The sequence below is a fragment of the Nanorana parkeri genome, unplaced genomic scaffold (genome assembly GCF_000935625.1).
Source record: "Nanorana parkeri isolate BGI_ZX_2015 unplaced genomic scaffold, ASM93562v1 scaffold280, whole genome shotgun sequence".
Taxonomy (NCBI): domain Eukaryota; kingdom Metazoa; phylum Chordata; class Amphibia; order Anura; family Dicroglossidae; genus Nanorana; species Nanorana parkeri.
This window is the reverse complement of record NW_017306548.1, coordinates 114,056-134,584: the sequence shown is the minus strand read 5'-3', so window position 1 is coordinate 134,584 and position 20,529 is coordinate 114,056. Positions and strand designations below refer to the sequence as shown.

General features: G+C 45.3%; 1 protein-coding gene across 1 annotated transcript in view; it reads left to right on the top strand.

Moving 5' to 3' along the window:
- The window catches only part of PABPN1L (poly(A) binding protein nuclear 1 like, cytoplasmic), an 18,164-nt gene extending 1,864 nt beyond the window's left edge, over positions 1 to 16,300 (top strand). The window contains exons 2-9 of the mRNA XM_018557338.1: positions 400 to 539; positions 1,836 to 1,938; positions 4,770 to 4,925; positions 8,245 to 8,312; positions 9,589 to 9,695; positions 13,029 to 13,116; positions 14,273 to 14,397; positions 16,215 to 16,300. Of these exons, the coding sequence (XP_018412840.1) occupies positions 400 to 539; positions 1,836 to 1,938; positions 4,770 to 4,925; positions 8,245 to 8,312; positions 9,589 to 9,695; positions 13,029 to 13,116; positions 14,273 to 14,397; positions 16,215 to 16,254 (827 nt within the window). The 3' untranslated portion in view covers positions 16,255 to 16,300. The remainder of the gene's footprint in view (positions 1 to 399; positions 540 to 1,835; positions 1,939 to 4,769; positions 4,926 to 8,244; positions 8,313 to 9,588; positions 9,696 to 13,028; positions 13,117 to 14,272; positions 14,398 to 16,214) is intronic.
- The last annotated feature ends 4,229 nt before the right edge of the window (positions 16,301 to 20,529 follow it).

Below are 20,529 nucleotides of genomic sequence, written 5' to 3'. Positions count from 1 at the left end.
GGTCACATACATTGTGGCTAAATTAGTTTTCTGCTTTAAGGCTCTTTTTTTTTTTTTTGCTTTTTATTTTCATCTGGAGTTGCTGCCACTTACACACTTCCTGCCCTCAGGTGACCATGCTCGCTCACAGTAATGTACGGTATCTATGGAGACAGGAAGTGTGTTTAGTGACAGAAATATCACCTCATAGGTGTTTTAACCCTTCCCTACTTTATCAAAATCAAAACTGCAGCCCAGGTGCGTTTGTGTGCTGTTGAAAATGAATGGCCCCACAACACATTAGTGTCATTAGTGTGACTAGGCCCTGACAGGAAAATGTACTCGCTAAAAACGCGCTACACCTTCTTATTTAAAAGCATTGTTTGTATGTTTCGTGTCTAATGACGTGTGCATTTGCAGGCCTGAGCTGTAGCAGAGTGTGGGCTGACCACGGCCGGTTGCCTCCTCAGTGGGATGTGACGTGGGACATGTCTGACAGGATTCCCAAGCAAGAGCCGAGGCCCGGTGACCATGACGACCAGTGTGACCCCGATGATCCTGTGAGTGTTATGGGTGACATTGGTCTTGTGGGTTCAGAGTCAGATATAACACAATTGTATACACTGGATATAGCTAGGGTTGCCACCTGTCCAGGATTCACCCGGACAGTCCGGGTTTTGAATGCTGTGTCCGGGTTTCATGGCAGCTGAAACCCGGACACATGATGTCAGGCAGACAGGGGCAACCAAAATTAAGATAGGGGCTACTGGCCCCCCATTGAAAAATAGTCTCAACTGTGATATTTAGATATGAATGGGTGGAGCTATTTACATATGAATAAGGCGCGACTCATTCTCCCCAAAAGATTTCCGTGCGTCGCTAGAGTGTTCGGGTTTCACTGGAAGAAAAGGTGGCAACCCTAGATATAGCCCAGTGTGAGGCCTCACCTCAGACAAGTCAACTCACCCAAAAATCATGAAAGTCGCCTTGTATTTTTTTTTTACACCTCCCTGACTACAAATCCTTTCACCAGAGAGCTGACTGAGCCCCCTTCCCTCCATCGTTCTCCGGTGACCGTCCTCACATGTATACAATGCAGGAAATGTAAATGTTGCTGCTTTTATTACTGTTTATAAATATTTTCGGCCTTTTATACACAGACACGGCCTAGCACTACTTCTTTTGTATACAGGCACGGCCTAGCACTACTTCTTTTGTATACAGGCACGGCCTAGCACTACTTCTTTTGTATACAGGCACGGCCTAGCACTACTTCTTTTGTATACAGGCACGGCCTAGCACTACTTCTTTTGTATACAGGCACGGCCTAGCACTACTTCTTTTGTATACAGGCACGGCCTAGCACTACTTCTTTTGTATACAGGCACGGCCTAGCACTACTTCTTTTGTATACAGGCACGGCCTAGCACTACTTCTTTAGTATACAGGCACGGCCTAGCACTACTTCTTTAGTATACATCAGGACAGGAAGTGAGATCTCTTCCCAGTAGGGACATAGTTCTGAAAAATAAAATTTGGGGGGTGTAGCCACTCTTATCAGAGTTTTGATTTATGGGGTGTTTAAATTGGGTGTATGTTCACCCGTTCTCATACAGTATACAGTAGGTCCAAAATGTAACCAAGGGGCAAGCAAAGATGACCGAATAAATCTGGTGAGGTGACGCTGGTCCCCACTCATCAGAAAGTGCCTGAAGAAGGTCTTTCCGTGTTTCCTGTAGCTTCTTCTCATTGGTCCTCCACACCCTCCTAATACGAGGACCACTCTGCTGTTCATCATATGTGAAGTTGCAGTCATGTTAATGGTGGATCAGTCTGACCACCTCTGTGTGTTCCAGGAGCTGACTGCTATCAGGATGCGAGTGCGGGAGATGGAAGAAGAGACGGAGCGCTTGAAGGGTCTGACCACAGATGACACCTCTGCAAACAGTCCCACGGCTGGTAGAAATTCCTGACCTATAATCCTCTTAATAACAGATAATGTGTAGTGGTGACAATATTAGCATGTGGCATGGTGGCCTCATACGGCTCCATGTATAGCCGGGCTGCGCTGCCTGCGGGTTGAAAAAACTATTTTTTAAATGGGATTGTTGGCATGATGTAAAGTGTACGCAGCAACATTGGAGTGCTTGTGTATGCAGGCTTCAGACTTTGAACAAAGAGGACATCAGCGTACATTTTAATAGACAATGGCTTAGTTTGACTTGACACCACCTCCCAGAGAAAGGACCGGGATGTGGGGTAGTGTAAGGGTTGCCATTATTACCTGAAAACCACCCTCAGGGTTCATGCACATGGCCATATTAAATTACGGCAATTAGTGCACAGGATCTGGCTGGCAGCGAGATCCTGCATAAAAAAAGTGCTTTGTAGGGTGTACGCATGTAATGTCTGTGCAACATATACTGTGCATAGCGCAAAGGTGCCCTATCGATTGCTAGGACACTGGGTGGCTTGAGCCGTCTACATCCTAGCAATGAAGGATGCTAGGCAGAAAGGGGCCATCTGCATCTGAGCAACTAAAGATGTAAGGGACAGCCTGCGTCCTAGCAATGAGGGATGCTAAACGGCAAGGGACAGCCTGCGTCCTTGCAATGAGGGGATCTAGGTGGCAAGGAACCACCTGCATCCCAGCAATGAGGGATGCTAAACAGCAAGGGACAGCCTGCATCCCAGCAATGACGGAATCTAGGTGGCAAGGGACAGCCTGCATCCCAGCAATGACGGAATCTAGGTGGCAGGGGACAGCCTGCATCCCAGCAATGACGGAATCTAGGTGGCAAGGGACAGCCTGCATCCCAGCAATGACGGAATCTAGGTGGCAGGGGACAGCCTGCATCCCAGCAATGACGGAATCTAGGTGGCAAGGGACAGCCTGCATCCCAGCAATGACGGAATCTAGGTGGCAGGGGACAGCCTGCATCCCAGCAATGACGGAATCTAGGTGGCAGGGGACAGCCTGCATCCCAGCAATGACGGAATCTAGGTGGCAAGGGACAGCCTGCATCCCAGCAATGACGGAATCTAGGTGGCAGGGGACAGCCTGCATCCCAGCAATGACGGAATCTAGGTGGCAAGGGACAGCCTGCATCCCAGCAATGACGGAATCTAGGTGGCAAGGCACAGCCTGCATCCCAGCAATGAGGGAATCTAGGTGGCAAGGGACAGCCTGCATCCCAGCAATGACGGAATCTAGGTGGCAAGGCACAGCCTGCATCCCAGCAATGAGAGAATCTAGGTGGCAAGTGACAGCCCGCACCCCAGCAATGAGAGAATCTAGGTGGCAAGTGACAGCCCGCACCCCAGCAATGAGAGAATCTAGGTGGCAAGTGACAGCCCGCACCCCAGCAATGAGAGAATCTAGGTGGCAAGGCACAGCCCGCACCCCAGCAATGAGAGAATCTAGGTGGCAAGGCACAGCCCGCACCCCAGCAATGAGAGAATCTAGGTGGCAAGACACAGCTTGCATCCCAGAAATGAGGGAATCTAGGTGGAAAGGGACAGCCTGCATCCCAGCAATGAGGGATGCTAGGCAGCTAGGAGTACCCTAGTACAGTAGTTTTGTACTGTTGCAAGCTCTACCATGTGCACCTTGCGTTTAAGGCTAGTTATAAATTGATTTGTGATTGACATTTTTGGTTTAGCTTGGCTAGAACTACCTGTATCCTAGCAATAAAGGACGCTAAGCAGCAAGCAGCCACCTGCATCTTGGCAGTGAGGGATACTGGGGGGCTGCTGAAGTTTAGCATCCTTGGTTGCTAGGTTGCAGGCAGCTCCAATGGGCTGCGTGGGCTCATAGCAAACAATACACCTCATTCAGATCCATTAGTAAAAAAAGAAAAGACTACTAAATTGCAGCGTTTATCAGTACTGCTGTGTAAATGAGCCACACAGACACCACCTCCCTGTCCTTCCTCTCAGGGGAAACGTCATCACCTAGTTGTAGACTGCCAACTTCTGAAACGGCTTTCTGAATGAATAAGTTATTTTAATAATATTTTTTTAGCTGCGGCACACACCCCTTATTATATGATGAGAGGAATTTCAATTAAAATGGTTATCCTGCTAAAGTAAATCTTCCTACTTATTTTTCTTTTTTGGATGAAGCAGTGAGTGATTACAACCCCTGCCATTTTCTGTGTGAGTCTAATCAGGGGAAATGTTCCTCCACTTCCTGTCTGAGGCATAACAGGAAGGGAGAGGAAATGCTCTCAATCTGTTGTCACCGATTTCACCTCTGGTTTCTGGTTCGTTGGCGACGCAAAATTTGGGAGTGTTCCTCGCCTGCAGCCCTGGCGACAATAGTCATCAGGACTAAAAGAGAGAGTGAATCTCCCAACAGAGGTCCTAACCCCTTACTGCTCTATTCAAAATGGCAGAAAATGGTTATAAATACACTACACTATGGTCTATTTATAAACCATTCAATTTAGTTTAACAATACATACAGTTGCCCTTCACCCTGTGAATATCTGTGAACCTTTGTTTTGGGTGAATAATGCCAAAACTGAATGTTCCTAATATATTGTTTTCTCCAGTTCAAATGTAGTGTGTTGTAATATTACATTATGGCCACTAGATGGAGCTGAGTATAAGAAATTATGATTTTAAAAGAAGCATTCTCAGATATTCGCATGGCAAAGAGCTCTGCGTATTGTTTATGATTGGACCCCTTTAACTTCCAAGCATTGCATGTGCTCATTAGCACTGGTAGAGATTTTCCAGCAAAGGGAAAACCTCTGCGACTGTTGGCAATCGTTCCTGTTTTCCAGAAAGAAGAGACCAATCTCTTCCTTGCACCCGCCGCCGAGCTGGAGGAGCAATTTTGCGGCAAGTTCCTAGGGCGCACCATGTTGGGCACAACTGGCAGATCCCGTTTGACCCATCATTCTTGGAGAGAAATTTGCCCTTCTGTAGGCAGCCTAAAGGTACCCATAGATGTTATAACGATCACTTGGTTTGTCCACGGTCATCCTGATTGGGAAGTGATTTTTGTAATAATTTTTTTTTAAATAGAAAATATATTGATCATCAATTTTTATTTAATTTTTTTATAAATTGTCTACAATATTAAGATTGTTTACATAACATTTACATTTTATTTAAATTTTACAAATATTTAATAAAACAGCCGCCATGATTCAGTATGTCCAGTGCATGCTGGGCTGTCTAACTTGACAGCTCAACACTACCTCTGCACTTGTTGACTTCTCCTACAGATTGATGACTTATATGGTGCTATATCTACTATAAGAGGAGGAGGTTTGTCCTTCCTCTGAGTCACTTAGTTGTATGTTTGTGTGTAATCCTAGATCCTCATAAAAAAAAAAACCAATAAGGCCTCTGCACCTATCCCCTATGAAATAATATTGTGAAATTGCAAAAGATCTTGTATATAATGAAGCATTTACAACATTACCCCCTAAATTAGTAGCCCAAATAAAAAAATGAGCTTAATACAGATAAATAATATCTGTCTCTATGTGCATACAATAAATATAATGCAGTGTATTTATAAAACGATCGCAGAGCTCTTTGCTCTGCAAACGTCTCCGTTTAGATTTGTACCACACTATGGCCACTAGATGGAGCTGAGGGGCATTGGAGTTCCCTATGCTGCTCAGCTCCATCTAGTGGCCATAATGGGGTATGACTTTAAAGCTGTGACGCTCGCAGAGCACAACTGTTTGTCTGTCTGTCTGTCTGTCTGTCTGTCTGTCTGTCTGTCTGTCTGTCTGTCTGTCTGTCTTTTTCTGTCTTTCTGTCTGTCTTTCTTTCTGTCGCAGCACTATAATATGTTACGTATAATCCTAGACCCTGCTAATCAGTCTATATTTATAGCATATAAAGAAACTGGTATCTGGAATCTCAACATTCCAGACCCTCATTTGGCACCTTCTGGAGGCAAAACCGTGAAATATAAAATAGTTTGTATGAAATCTTGACGCCAAGAAAAGGACATGACCCAGCCAGTTGTTCTTGATGATAAAAATTGATTTTCTGAAACGAATAATGACATTTCCACAGTCATGCATGTCCACTGAGGGCACAGATGATGTTGGCATTTGTATTAAAGTGAACCTGTTGCCAGGCTAAGGATATGAAGGTATTCGCAAAGAGTAAACCAGCTTTAAAATATGCCCTCTGTAGCCACTTGTACTGTAGAGCATCTCACCCTTTCTGTCTGTCTGTCTGTCTGTCTGTCTGTCTGTCTGTCTGTCTGTCTGTCTGTCTGTCTGTCTGTCTGTCTTTTTCTGTCTTTCTGTCTGTCTTTCTTTCTGTCGCAGCACTATAATATGTTACGTATAATCCTAGACCCTGCTAATCAGTCTATATTTATAGCATATAAAGAAACTGGTATCTGGAATCTCAACATTCCAGACCCTCATTTGCCACCTTCTGGAGGCAAAAACGTGAAATATAAAATAGTTTGTATGAAATCTTGACGCCAAGAAAAGGACATGACCCAGCCAGTTGTTCTTGATGATAAAAATTGATTTTCTGAAACGAATAATGACATTTCCACAGTCATGCATGTCCACTGAGGGCACAGATGATGTTGGCATTTGTATTAAAGTGAACCTGTTGCCAGGCTAAGGATATGAAGGTATTCGCAAAGAGTAAACCAGCTTTAAAATATGCCCTCTGTAGCCACTTGTACTGTAGAGCATCTCACCCTTTAAATTTCACAGAAGTACTGAAATTGTCCAAGTTGGCTCCCTGCTTTGTGTGGTTTTTTTTGCATTAGGGAATAAAAAGGCTGCAGAGTTGCTGCTAGAAGCGAGAGGAGGAGCTGAGCTGATGAGTCACTGCTGGGAGGGGAAGCTGGGCTGATGAGTCACTGTTGGGTGGGGGAGCAGAGTGAGCTGAACTGCTAAGAGAACAAATCCAGTGCTTCTTTACTGTGAAATTTGAAGATGAGTTGCTCCATAAGCTTCATAGGTCAGTGTATCTTTTAAGCTCATTTTATATCACAAGGTCAGTGTATCTTTTTGGACATATCTACTCATTTTGTAAGGGAACAATGCACTAATTGCACCTGCAGTGTGCACGAGTCCTTTGGGTAAGTGAATGGGGGTAATGTTGAAATAATCGCTCACAGTGCCAAGATAGGGTAACTCGTATATCTCAGCACAGCACTGGTTATGTTCAATGTGGGACAGAAATTGTACTTTCAACCCCACAAGGTAAGCATGGATTTAGGGGACTGAGGGATATATGGGGGCTGCCATTGCATCGGGTTAGTCCTAGAAGTCAGAGCCTCTGGCTTGCACTAAAGTTGAGGAGGAAGGAGGATTGGCATGACAGCCGGGTAATTAGCAATTTTTTCAGGGACGACAAATGTTCAACTAAAGTGTATGTTCAGTCCAAAATGCATCTTCATTGTGGATAGAGTAGGAAGAGTTAGAACACCGGTCTCCTATTTGGGGTTTCGGGGGATTTGCCTGCACTTCCTGTAGTGCTAATCTTTTACCTGACAGGAAGTGAGGGGAACTTTCCATCAGCAACACAGAAATGAACATGCTTTTCTGTGGTTGGGGAAGGCCAGAGCCCTTGTCAGATTTTTCTTTCTATGTCCCTGTCGCAGATTTTCTCTCACTTCCTGTCTGGTTAGTTGTCAGCAGGACAGTAAGTGAGGGCAAATCTCTAATGGAGCCCAGAATAGCAGTAAAAACCCAACAGGTGTTCTTATCCTTTCCCCTCACTATCTTTAAAAAAGGTAGAAAAGGTATGTGGCGTGACTTTAGGGGTTTAGGTGAGGTTGAGATTTTGGGTTAGGTAAATCTGAGATTATGGGTCATTCAAGCAACTTCCTTTGAGGCCCAGGGTGTCAAGGACCCGGCCCCTGGCTGGCGTGTTATCACATCGCCCTGGATTCGCAGGAGAAGGCTTCATAGAGTGGTGCCACGCAATGACATGTTGCCACTGGTTGCATCAATCAGGATCTGCCCACTGCTGGACGAAGAGGATCTGTGATGTCACTTGACCGAAGACACCTGGAAAAAAGTATGTGTATATACAGATTAAAAATGGGGGTGCTCCAAGTAGAATGTGGGCGGGCTAGAGAGCTGGAGTTGGAATTTAGGATTCTAGGTTAGTAGGGGAGGCTTATTTTAGGGGTAAGCTGAGATGATGGGTAAGGGCTTAATTTAAGTTTTGACATTCCTCCTTTTACACTCTATATGCACCATGACACCTCATCCACGTACCTTGGAAAAGTCACTGCAATTTGTATTCGTTTCTCAGGTCCTCCTCGTCCTATGACCGTAGAAGAGAAGCGGGAGGCTGATAAACGCTCCGTATATGTTGGCAATGTAAGTGTGTAATAACATGCCTGCCAGATATATAACGACCGACCGTCGGTAGATCCACGGCCTGGAATTATAAAGGCGTATCTGCATAATGAAACAATTAAGCTGGCCATACATTCTAATTGGTGCTGCTGGCTGTCAGAATACCCGTGACTGCAGCTCATTGGCATTGTTCAGCCGACAATATTTGGCCTGGTACCTTTGTCAAAAGTCGATTGAAAAAAACGACTTTTGGTTGAGGGGTACCAACAGGGCCACCCATAGATCAAATTTCCTGACTTAAATTTGGGTGGTGTATGACCAGCACATGAGAAGATTTCCTTTTCAGAGCTTGGTTTCCATCACCTGCATCTTTCTATCACCGAAAGAAACAAGTGTCTCCAGTCATACTTTTTATCTTTGAAACAAAGGAAGTATGAGCCTTTTTTTGTGTGTGGCTTCTTATTGGTTGCCTAATTATGTAACAACTAATTTAAATAACTAAAATAAAAACTTAAGTTCTATACATTTAACCCCAGAGAAGCAGACATCTCAACTCTCCCGGATGTTCCGGGAGTCTCCCGCTATTCGATAGCGGCTCCCGGCCACCCAGGAGAGAAATATATTTTCTCCTGGAAAAGTTTACTCTGCTCAATTTAGCAGAGTAAACCTTTCCCTGCTATCAGTTTTTTTTTTTTTCTGACATCAGGGCCGCTGTCCACCATTTTTTTTTTGGGGGGGGGGGGGGTTGACAGAGGGTACCTCCCCGAAATGACTTATTTCAGGTTGGGATCCCTGGAGAAGACTACTGTCCATGGGGATAGTGCTTACAGATGACTGGAAGTACTGGACTTTTTCTGGTCAGGAAAATTATCCATGTAATGACCTAAACCAGTCACCATTCAAGTAGGAAATCTCACTCCATCGACTAATCACAGATAGTCCAAAGGTGCTATCGTGGGGGACAGGGGTGAAGAGGTGGGGTGCTATTGCGGGGGACAGGGGTGAAGATGCAGGGTGCTATTGCGGGGGACAGGTGAAGAGGTGAGGTGCTATTGTGAAGTGCAAGAGGGAAGAAGTGGTGGGTGACAGGAGATGAGGAGCTCAAAGGGTTCTTTTGGACATTCTACTTCAGGGAAAATAAGGAGAGTGATTCGATCTAACCTAGGAGGATTTGGTGACTTCAGTATAACAAATCTGCATGATGGGGTTGAATTTTGATGTTCCCTCTAACGTTTGAGGTTTCCTAGGCCTACATCTATGATCCAGGATATATCACTTGTGTTTCCTGACACTGTAGGTGGATTATGGGGGTACAGCCCAGGATCTAGAATCTCACTTCAGTAGTTGTGGATCCATCAACCGAATAACCATTCTGTGTGACCGATACTCTGGCCACCCTAAAGGGTAAGAGTGATTTTTTTTTTCTGGCCTGTTACTCTAAAAATTACACACTGCTTTGCAATGTTTGTTCATTTTATTGTTAAAGTCGAACATTAAGGAGATACGAGTAATTACATTTTTTGTTGATAAAAAAAAAAAAAAGATCAATCCCCTCTGTGTGATCTGTGTACATTGTAAAGGTTTAAAGGAGAACTATGAGCTGAGTGAAAAATCACTCATCCTCATAGTTCAAGCCGACGTGTGACAGTGAAACTGTCACATGTCGGCTCAACACATACCGTCGCTCTCCGGGACTCCCCCCCCCCCCCGCTCTCCGATCCTCCAACGCTGACTGGAAGAACGGACAGGGGCGGGCACTTGAGTCATTATCACCTGGTGGACGTTCCGTGTTCTAATGAGGGAAGGCGCAGTGTTGGCATCCCTTTACAAGTAGTTGGCCCTTAGGTCTCGTTCACACCTAGGCGTATTGCATATGCGCGTCTGTAGCGCGTGCTTTTACTGCGATTCGCGGTAAAAAAGTTGCGCGACCGTCGCGCGTTTCCGAAGGCTACTTGGCTGTATCCCAATGGAAACGCGCAACAAAACGGCCCAAAGTAGTACCTGTACCTTTTCAGGCGTGGGCCGTTTTGTAGCGCGTTAGGGACGGGCGGAAATACGCCAAGGTGGGAACGAGACCATTGAATACAATGGGATTTATATTTTTGAGCGTTTTGTAGAGCGTTCGTCGAGCGTAGAACGCGCTACAAAACGTTCAGGTGTGAACGAGGGCTTAGGGAGTTTCTCACCAAAATGAAATTCCTATTGCACAGGATGCCAAAAGTTCTACTTGCATTTTAGCCCTCTATGCTCGACGAACGCTCTACAAAACGCTCAAAAATATAAATCCCATTGTATTCAATGGTCTCGTTCCCACCTTGGCGTATTTCCGCCCGTCCCTAACGCGCTACAAAACGGCCACGCCTGAAAAGGTACATGTACTACTTTGGGCCGTTTTGTTGCGCGTTTCCATTGGGATACAGGTAAGTAGCCTTCGGAAACGTGCGTTTGTCGCGCGACTTTTTTACCGCGAATCGCCAGACGCGCATATGCAATACGCCTAGGTGTGAACGAGACCTTAGTGCAGACTTCTGGGAATATTAGTCAGACGATTACAGAAGCAGGAAGTGACATTTCTGGGGGTGCTGTGTACATCAGCGGTGTACAGAGACGCCTCCAGGTTGCCATATTGCATTGAATTTTTTTATTTACACCAGCTGCAGTTTTAAAATGCAAAGGTAATTGTTAATCACAAAATGACTTGCACCGCAGCTTTATGCGCTATATTCATTATTTATTTTTATTTTTTCCATGTTTATTTTTTTTAACTCAACTGCTGTAGAGAGAGTTTGTTCATGTCACCAGCCTGGCTGTGCTGCTGTTTGGCAGGACTGTGGGAATCTTATCCTGGATGGACAGAACAATGAATCGGTTTAAAATAAGTTTTTGGGAATATGCCTCATATTTAAAGGGATCTATGGTCAAAAATTAAAACGAAATCTCTATATTGAATTTCCTTTAAGTTCTATCCCACTTATGGTTACCAACAGTCCGCTGTGTCCGGGTTTCATGGCAGCTGAAACCCGGACACAAGATGTCAGGCAAACGGGCATCCAAAATTAAGATAGGGGCTACTGGGCCCCCCCACTGAAATTAGATTCGACTGTGATATTTACATATGAACTGATGGCACTCTTTACATATAAATAAGCTGTGACTTCTTATTCATATGTAAATATCAAGGTTAATTGATATGCAAATTCTGCACTTCCATGCTGGTCAATGTATATACCTCCATTACATTGGCGGTCACTGAGAATACCTCCGTTACATTGGTGGTCAGTGTAAGGCAACCTAAGTTATGCTCTCCTTGCTCTGTCTCCTGTATTTTCTCCCAAAAAAAATCTGTGCTATGCTAGAGTGTTCAGGTTTCGCTTGAAGAAAAGGTGGCAACTCAAATCCACTCCTAATAACCATATTGATCTAGAAGTTTGTAACCTTACTGAATATCTCCATAGGGTGTACTTCTCCAATGCACTGGCACAATTTTACTCAGCCCTGTGAATATGCAATTCTAGCGTCACAACTCTCAAAGAGCCTGCTGTCTGAACAATGTAACATTATCATTGCTTGCTGGAAGCAATGCATGGTGGGATATGTAGTCTTAAGAAATCGAAATTGCATCACATTAAGCAGCGGGGAAAGAGATGCAAAGCACACTGGGAATCCAGGGTGTTGTTTGAAGTGATGGGCAGATGGAAGGCAGCATTCACTACATAAAAGGGATTTTTTCAAGCAAGCTTTGATTGTATTATCAAAAACAACTCTCGCATGTATTCCTATTACAATGCTGATGTTGTAACAGAAGAGGATATGCTGGGACTGTAGAACCCCCCTAAGGGATTGTTCATGCTAAGCTGATATCTCTGTCATTGATGGATGCTGATGGACTGAATCAAAGACCCTAGCAACAGTTAGGCCCCATTCACACTGAGCGATTTATCGTGCGATTTTTGCAGCGATATCGCTCATATTTCCACGCGATATCGCTCTATGTAGCTTCTCCAATCCATTTTAAAGGAGCTGTTCACATCTCGTCGCTCAATATCGCTTGTAGCTCGTCGCTCGTAGCTTGTCGCTCCTACATGACCCTTTTTTCAAGCGATTTTGAGCGATTTTGCTCCTGATTGCATACAGCCCAATAGGAAAAAGTCGTGCGACGTTGCGCAATATCGCTCAAAATCACGCGATTTTCATGTCGCTCAGTGTGAATGGGGCCTTAGGCCCCATTCACACTGAGCGATTTATTGCGCGGTAATCCGCGCGATATCGCTCTCCAATGCATGGCAATGGGGCTCTGTCCGTCACTGTCGCGGGTCGTGCGTCGCTACAGCAGGACCCTTTTTTGGAGCGGATTTTGCCGCGATTCTAGTTTGCTCAATGCAACCATTTGCTCGATATCGCGCAAAATGCAAATCGCGCGATTTGCGAATCGCTCAGTGTGAATGGGGCCTAAAGCTGTTGAAGATGGAACCTCACATGACATTAAAGCTTGGGCTTGGGAAGTGACGAGACTGTGCAATGGTCAGGAAGGTGGAGCTGGTAACTCTGGGGACAATAAAAGATGGAAGATTAGAAAATGCTGGTTCAGTTCAGGATAGAATGGGAAAGGGCCGGGGTGTTAAAAAAACCAAAAACCTTAATGGTAACCAGATAACGGCTAAGACCCATTGTACTGCATTCCTTCATGTCTGCAATTAATCTAGTCTTTTCTTTTTCTTTTTTCGGTCTTGTATCCAGCTATGCATATATCGAATTTGCAGAACAGCAGTCAGCCGAAGCTGCCGTAGAACTGGACGAAAGTGTATTCCGTGGACGAACTATTAAGGTGATCTTCTTGGACAAAGGACCCCTGCAACTATTTATCATACTGCAGTAACCATTATGCCGCTACATTTTTAAAGCATAATCTGTGAATAGAGACCGCATGATCTGTCCTCAGTTACCGCAAATACATATATACATTGGTATGTTCCTCATTTCTGACTGTAAGGACATATTGTGCACCTTCCATTAAAAGATCTATAGATGCAGATGTAGTGCTGTGCATATGTAAATGCATCGGTAAGGATGGACCCTGAAGTGACTGGATATTTGGTCCTGAACAGTAATCTGTTTCTTTGCTATATCACTGGTGAATACTAATGTCTGCTGCGTCATTTCTCTGCTATGACATGGTGGTGATCACCCATTTACTGGCTTATTCTTCTAATTGCCGCTAATAACAGATATACTGCAGGTCCTTAAAGGACAAAAGGGCCCAGATGGTCTGCAATGGAGGAGACACTGGTTTCCCAATCATAGAAACTAGAGTCAATATAGGTTGACGGAGACCATAAAGAGACCCTTTTGTTGCTACGTGTATGTGCTTGGCTGTCTTACCATTGTACCACCTGGCCATAATGTCCCCATCAGGATCTCGCAGGAAAACAGCAGTAGAGTGTGCTCTGTACTCTCCTACTACCTTTAGTGGCCCTACTGGGATAACATGCTTTGATGGTGTCAGTATCTGTATACCTGCTACAATGCAACATCCTCCTTAATGGCCTCCCTGTATTCTGATTTCTTGGCTTCACTTGGCTTGGCCAGAAACCACTCTTTGTGCCCATGTACATTTGCACATGTCATCTGCTGCAATGAACCCACTTGTAGTATCAGCACTGGAAGTAAGATGCATGTGGCACTGGCACCACTGGAAGTAAGATGCATGTGGCACCACTTATTGAGCAGCTGGGTCAAATGCAGAGGTGTTTGTAATTGGCTCAGAGTGATAAAGAGATGGGTAGTTGTGCCCAGGAAATAGCTCTCAATTGGCAATATGTTTGCCATCGCCAGCAGAGACAGACCCTGAGTAGAAGCAATAACCTTGCAGCAGTACAGTATTTACACGTGTTGGGCGGCAATGGCCTACTGTTCTCATGATAATCCTACCAAGAGGTTTTTGAGTTGTATGTCTGCGTTATGGAAATTTGCTTGCCCATCAGGTACTACCCAAGAGGACAAACGTGCCCGGAATCAGCACTACTGACAGAGGCAGCTTTCGAGGAAGGCCCAGGGCACCCAGAGGAAATGCTCCCAGAGGACAGAGGTCCAGAGGGCGGGCATACAGGTCAGTATTCATAATCTATAGAAGGATGCAATTTAATAGCACATTGCACTCTCCTTGCACTCCTCATAACAGCAACTATGGGTCAGGCTTGCATTGATCTTATGGTGTTAAGCAATGCTATCTCCTCCTCCACCCCCATGTGATTTCTCACTAGCGACTGCTTCCGTTACTGTTGGCTTCCGGGTTCCCAGTGTCCTATAGGAGAAACACAGCAAGCCGGGACCCTTATCATGTAGTATATTTGTTCTATTAATAAACCTATAAAACCATCTAAGGCTAGGCAACCTTGGTGAAACTACAAATCCCATAATGCCTCTACCTGTGGGAGTCACATCTGGGGCTCTTGGGAGTCTTGGACTGTGTCATAGGACTTGTAGTTCTAAAACTGGAGTGGAGTGCCGAGGTTGCCCACCCCTGATCAAAGACCATGCAATAGCAATTCTTTATAGATGCTACACCCAGGTCCCAAAATGGCAGCCTAGTGGACCCAGCTACGAGTCCCGTCACTTCCCAAATGCAACTTCAATAGAAAAAAATATAATGCCGCACAATACTGATCCATGCAGATTCAGTGTTGAAAACAAGTGGGCAAAGCACTCCGCAGGCCATGATTTACCCACTAGTGCAGGGCTGGGCTCTGGCCCTCCAGCTGTGCTTTAACTTCAAATCCCACCATGGATTTACCTCTGGGAGTCATGCATGTGGCTGTCAGTCTTGCAATGCCTCATTGTACTTGTAGTTCCACAATAAGTGGAGTGCCGGAGTTGCCCACCCCTGCTCTAGTGGGACAGCGCACGGCCTGATATTGTTTTATTGAAGACATCACAATAAGAACGTCCTTAGCCCGAGGCGTTTCCTCCTTTTTTGAAATTTTCAAAGGTTTTATGTTTTTATCTATTTAACATACTACTCCCCCCTATCCTGCTGCGCTGTGTATCTCCTATATGACACCTGGAGGCTAAAGGTGCCCGTACACCTGCCGATAACGTACGATAATTGCGGGTGATCCCGCGATCGTACGATAATCGGCAGGTGTATGGGAGGCGTGCAACCGTTTCTACTGTACGGTCGCATGTCTTTTGTCTTCCGAGCACGCTCGAAAACCCGCCGAAAATAGTACGATAGGCACAGTGGCGTGCTCAGAAGACAAATGCCGAGCGGGCCGGTGTGCGCAAGCGCACACTGCCCGCTCAGCACTGCAATCATCGGAAGCCCGCCCCTCAGCAAGCCGGGCTTGCGATGATCGCAAGTACGATCTGCCTGTCCAAGATGAGCAGGTCGTACGAAATTTTAATGACCTTGCAACCATTGCACAACGAAAGTCGTGCGATGTTTGTAAGGTGCATGGCCAGCTTTAGGGTCCCCACACACCTTACGATAATCGTGGGAAATCCCGCGATCGTACGATTATCGTAAGGTGTGGAAGCCGTGCGACCTCTACTACTGTAAGGTCGCACGACTTTTAACTTACGAACATGTTCGAAAGCCCGCCGAGCATCGTACGATGTTTGGCGGGTGTGTAGCATGTTCGTAATAGAAAAGCCGGACGGGCCAGTGTGCGCAAAGCCTCGGGGGCGCGGCTTGCGATCATCGCAAGTACGATCTGCCTGTCCAAGATAGGCAGATTGTACGGTTTTTTTTTAATTTCGTACGATTATCGTAAGGTGTGTGGGGACCTTAAGGTGTGTGCCCAGCTTTAGACTGGTGGGATCAGCGGGATCATTAGGCTTCACAAATGACACCAACTCCAATGAAACTATAAAAATGTTCCCATGCTGTTGGCAATCACTGTAAGGCACGTTTCTGTTCATTCCTAGAGGACATGGAAGGTCAGGCCGTTGGAATAACCCATACTGAACATTGCGGAGATGAGGTCTAGCAATGATGGCTGTCCAGCACCAGGAGCCAAAATGCAGAAGATCTAGAGTCCTGCTTTTACATGAATGGAGACATTAAGAGCCTCCGGGAACCGGGAAACTTGGATCCGCCTTCATGTACTTGTTTCTTTACAGACTTTGATGTACAAGAATGCCCGCACATGGAAAACTAGTTTGCAAATGGCACTACAAGTTGTGTTGTAAAAAATACTAATATAGTTTCTTATAAAATAAACTGCTTAGAAGACTTTTCTTTGGACTGCTTGTTCTATCCTGAAAATGGAAGGGTCAGGTTATTGTTGCTGACCGGATAGAAATATGGGGAAAGCCATTGCTGACCTCTCCTGTGAGGAAGTTGGTCAACTGACTGTCATGTTAATGCATTTTAAATGCTTTTGGAGTCACGCCTGAAATAAGGAAATGGTGCACTCTACAGCAGGTGTAGGCAACCTTGGCACTCCAGCTGTTGTGAAACCAAGAAGTCCCATGATGCATTTCGAGACTGACGGCTACAGGCATGACTCGTAGAAGCATGATGGGATTTGTAGCTTCATCACAGCTGGAGTGCTGACGTTGCCTACTCTTACTCCATAGCATGGTTGTTTCAGGTCTGAGTTTGAAGCCAGGTCGCTAGCATTTTAGGAAGGAGACCAGCAGTGGTCCCTACACTCCTAGGACTCCAGCAGCATTGTTCCTATTAAATCCATTGCGCCTCCTGCTGGAAGAGTGGGTGGAACACAGATGGTCCACCGCTCCTGACAACACAGGCATTGGGTGTTCATTTGCATCCAGGCTAACTGCAACTTTAACTTCCTGTATACGGAGTTAGGGCCTCTTCACACGACGTCTGTTTTCTGTGCTGACCTGATCCATATGCTCCTGCACTATAAAAATGTATCCCTATGTGTTTTATGGGCTACAGTTCTCACGTGCGCAGTCCGTTCAGGTTACGACAGAAAAATACTGCATGTCACATTTTGTACGGTCAAGAAACGCAAAACGCATCAAACGCACTGCACTGCAGCTAACATACTGACTGACAGCCCCACTCCAGCAAAAAAAAACAACTTTTTTTTTTTAAACTGGAACGCATCAAAAAAGCGGCAAAAACACATAGCACCGCGTCTGCAGATCCGCACCTGATCCAGACATGAAACTCATGTGAACAGGCCCTTAGGGTAATTTTAATTTCATGAACATTAACTAGGCAAGCTCCAGTTGCTGCACTCTTTACCATATTGTGCATTAACCCTTTCATATCTGCTTCACATTCAGTGTGAATAAAACCTTTTTCAGGCATTTAGCATAAATGGGGCATTTAAACAGTTCATGTTCACTGTACATTTAATGGTTCAAAATGCAACTTACGTTCATCATACATTAAATACGTGACACTGGTAGGCAGTATACTCTCCGCACCAGAGGTGGCCAAACTGCAGCCTTCCAGCTGTGGGGAAACTACAAATCCTATCATGCATCTGCCTCAGTAGGCCATGTCGGTGGCTGTCAGACTTGCAAGGCCTAATGGGACTTGTAGTTTCATCACACCTGGAGGGCTGCAGTTTGGCTACCCCTGCTCCACACCATTTGTCTTTATACCATATTCCTCACATTAAATATTCTATACTGCACTGTATTTTCTAAACTCCACAGTATACACACAGCATAACGGCAACACTTGTATATTGGTATTACATGCCCTGCCTCAGATTACATTGTATGCTTCACATATTACAGCCTGATTGTACAAACTCCTTTTAGATTTATTGCTGCATATGTACTATGAGAGGCCAGCAATTCAATTGATATCAATCAGGAAGGACCTCACAATACAAAGTTGTTGGCAAATGTAATCTGATTGTAATGTGTGGCCTTGGTAACCTTGCTCTATTCCTGCATGAGGTTGTAACGAGGCCCTATGCACACCTATGTGCTTTAGGTGCATGTTAAAGGAGAACTAGGGGGTTAAGTCTTTTCCCCATAGTTCTCCTTAGGGTAACGGGAGGACACAAACTAGCGTCCTCCCGTCACCCTAAGCTCAGTATACCACGAGCTGCTGCTCGCAGTATACTGAGGCGCTGGAGCGGATCCTGACAATTATGGCTGGATCCGCCCAGCTGCGTGACTGACAGCTGCCTCTGCCTATCTAGAGGCAGAGCCAGCTGTACCCGCCCCATCCCCCGTCCGTTCCGCCAGTCAGCGCTGGCGGATCGGAGCGGGGAGAGGGGAATCCAGCCCTCCCCCTGTCATGGCAGAGAGCCGTGACAGGATCGAGAGGTGAGCGAACGCCGGTATGTGTTCGCTCACCTCCCGATCTACTGAGCTGACCTGTGACAGTCTCATTGTCACATGTCGGCTAGAACTATGAGGTGAGTGAAAAGCACTCGCCTCATAGTTCTCTTTTAATAGGTGCTTTGATCAACAACCTCCTATTTTTTCCCTTTGTACTGTTGCAACCGGGAATAAAAGCTAAACTCTGGGAATATGGAATAACGCCCCTTGCAGTGGACGGAGTTTAATGCTTGGTTTTGCCTAGAGTACTAGTATAGAGCACTTTTACTTACCTTCTCACTCACTACCCTACCAGCCGGCGCTCTTCTCTTCTTTCCAATGCTCTGGATTGTGGGGGGCCCTCATCTTGTTCACTCACAATGCAGGGCTAATAGTCATGCATTGCACGTGATGGTCTCCTCCTCTGGTATTAGACTGAGGAGGATGTCGGGGACAGAGCTAGAACATGGAGAGGGTAGGAATTTTTTTTTTTTTTAACTCTGGAGGGGCTAAGGGAGTGAAAAAAATAAAAATAATCGTGGAGTTCTCTTTTGAAGGCAACCTATACTCAGATATGGACGCTCCTGCAAATATTAGTAGCCTGGCTATCTCTGGCCCATGCAGCTAGTGACTTAAAAAAAAAAAAAGCACAAAAGTATAAAAAAAAAGCATAAAATCATCAAGAATGTACTGACAATATAGAAGTAAAATCGAGCTGCAGAACAGTGAAGACGGAGCAGTGCAAGGATCCGTGTAGAGCGTCCTGTCAGAATCACTGTAGTGTCGACACGTTTTATCAGAACGTGAAGGGGGCGTGCCCTGGAAACGCGTCGACACGACAGTGATTCTGATACAGGATGTTCTACACGGATCCTTGCACTGCTCCGTCTTCACTGTTCTGCAGCTCGATTTTACTTCTATATTGTCAGTACCTGTCTGTACATTCTTGATGATTTTATTGGAATAAACAAATCTGCACTAGGAAAGGCGCCCCTTTTGTGCTTTTTTTCAGATGTTCCAGTTCCCTTGACTGTTTTGGGGTTGCGCCCTGCACATATGCTTAGCACTCCTCCCTTGTGAGGGATAAGGATTGCCCTTGGCGCTTCTAAACAACAAAAAACGTTTATTAGCTAGTGACTTTAGAACTTCCGGATCTGCAGATTTGATCAACATAACATCCAGGCAACTAGCATTTTTCAGAGATGAGTATGGCAGCTTGTGTATTTTTTTAATTTATTTTTATCAGTTCAAGTGTGCTTTAAACCTCCTCCATGTGCCTTTGAATTGTATATTTGGATAGGTAAACCTCTACTTCTGTTTCTTGTGGAGTAAAAGAGGTTTTCCCTCAAAAATGTGCCCTGTATTTTGTCCCATCTCTCGGTTTGATCAAAAATATATCATCTCCTCAATCCTGACCCATTTGCCGGGACCCGCCAATGAAAAGCATCTCCACAACTTGCTGCTACCACCACCATGCTTCACAGTAGGCATGGTATTCTCAGGGAGATGTTAGCTTTCTTCCTTATACACAAGGCTACAAATGCAGTTTTTATCCACATCAGACCACAGATCCCTTTGTATCTTTGCTGTGGTTCCAATGTGCCTGGGATGTACTGTATTTGCTGGCTACTTTTTATACTTCAAAACATCCCCCGAAAATCGGGAGTCGTCTAATACGCGGGGTATACAATGTATACCTTTAGTTAGTTTAGGCCAAGCTGGCCCAAAACGAACATCCCTAATCTGTCAGCCCGCTGGATGTGCGGTAATACTGTATGTACGGTAGCTTCAGCTACATACAGTAGCTGAGCCAATCAAGGCGAGCGATGTACACAACCTCTGCCAATCCGAGCAGGCTTTGTATTCATTAATAGAATACATAGCTCGCCGTGATTGGCTCTGCGCGGTATACTGTGTGTAGCTGCAGCTACCGTACATACAGTATTACCGCACATCCATCCATGATGTTTTTAAATGGTGTTGC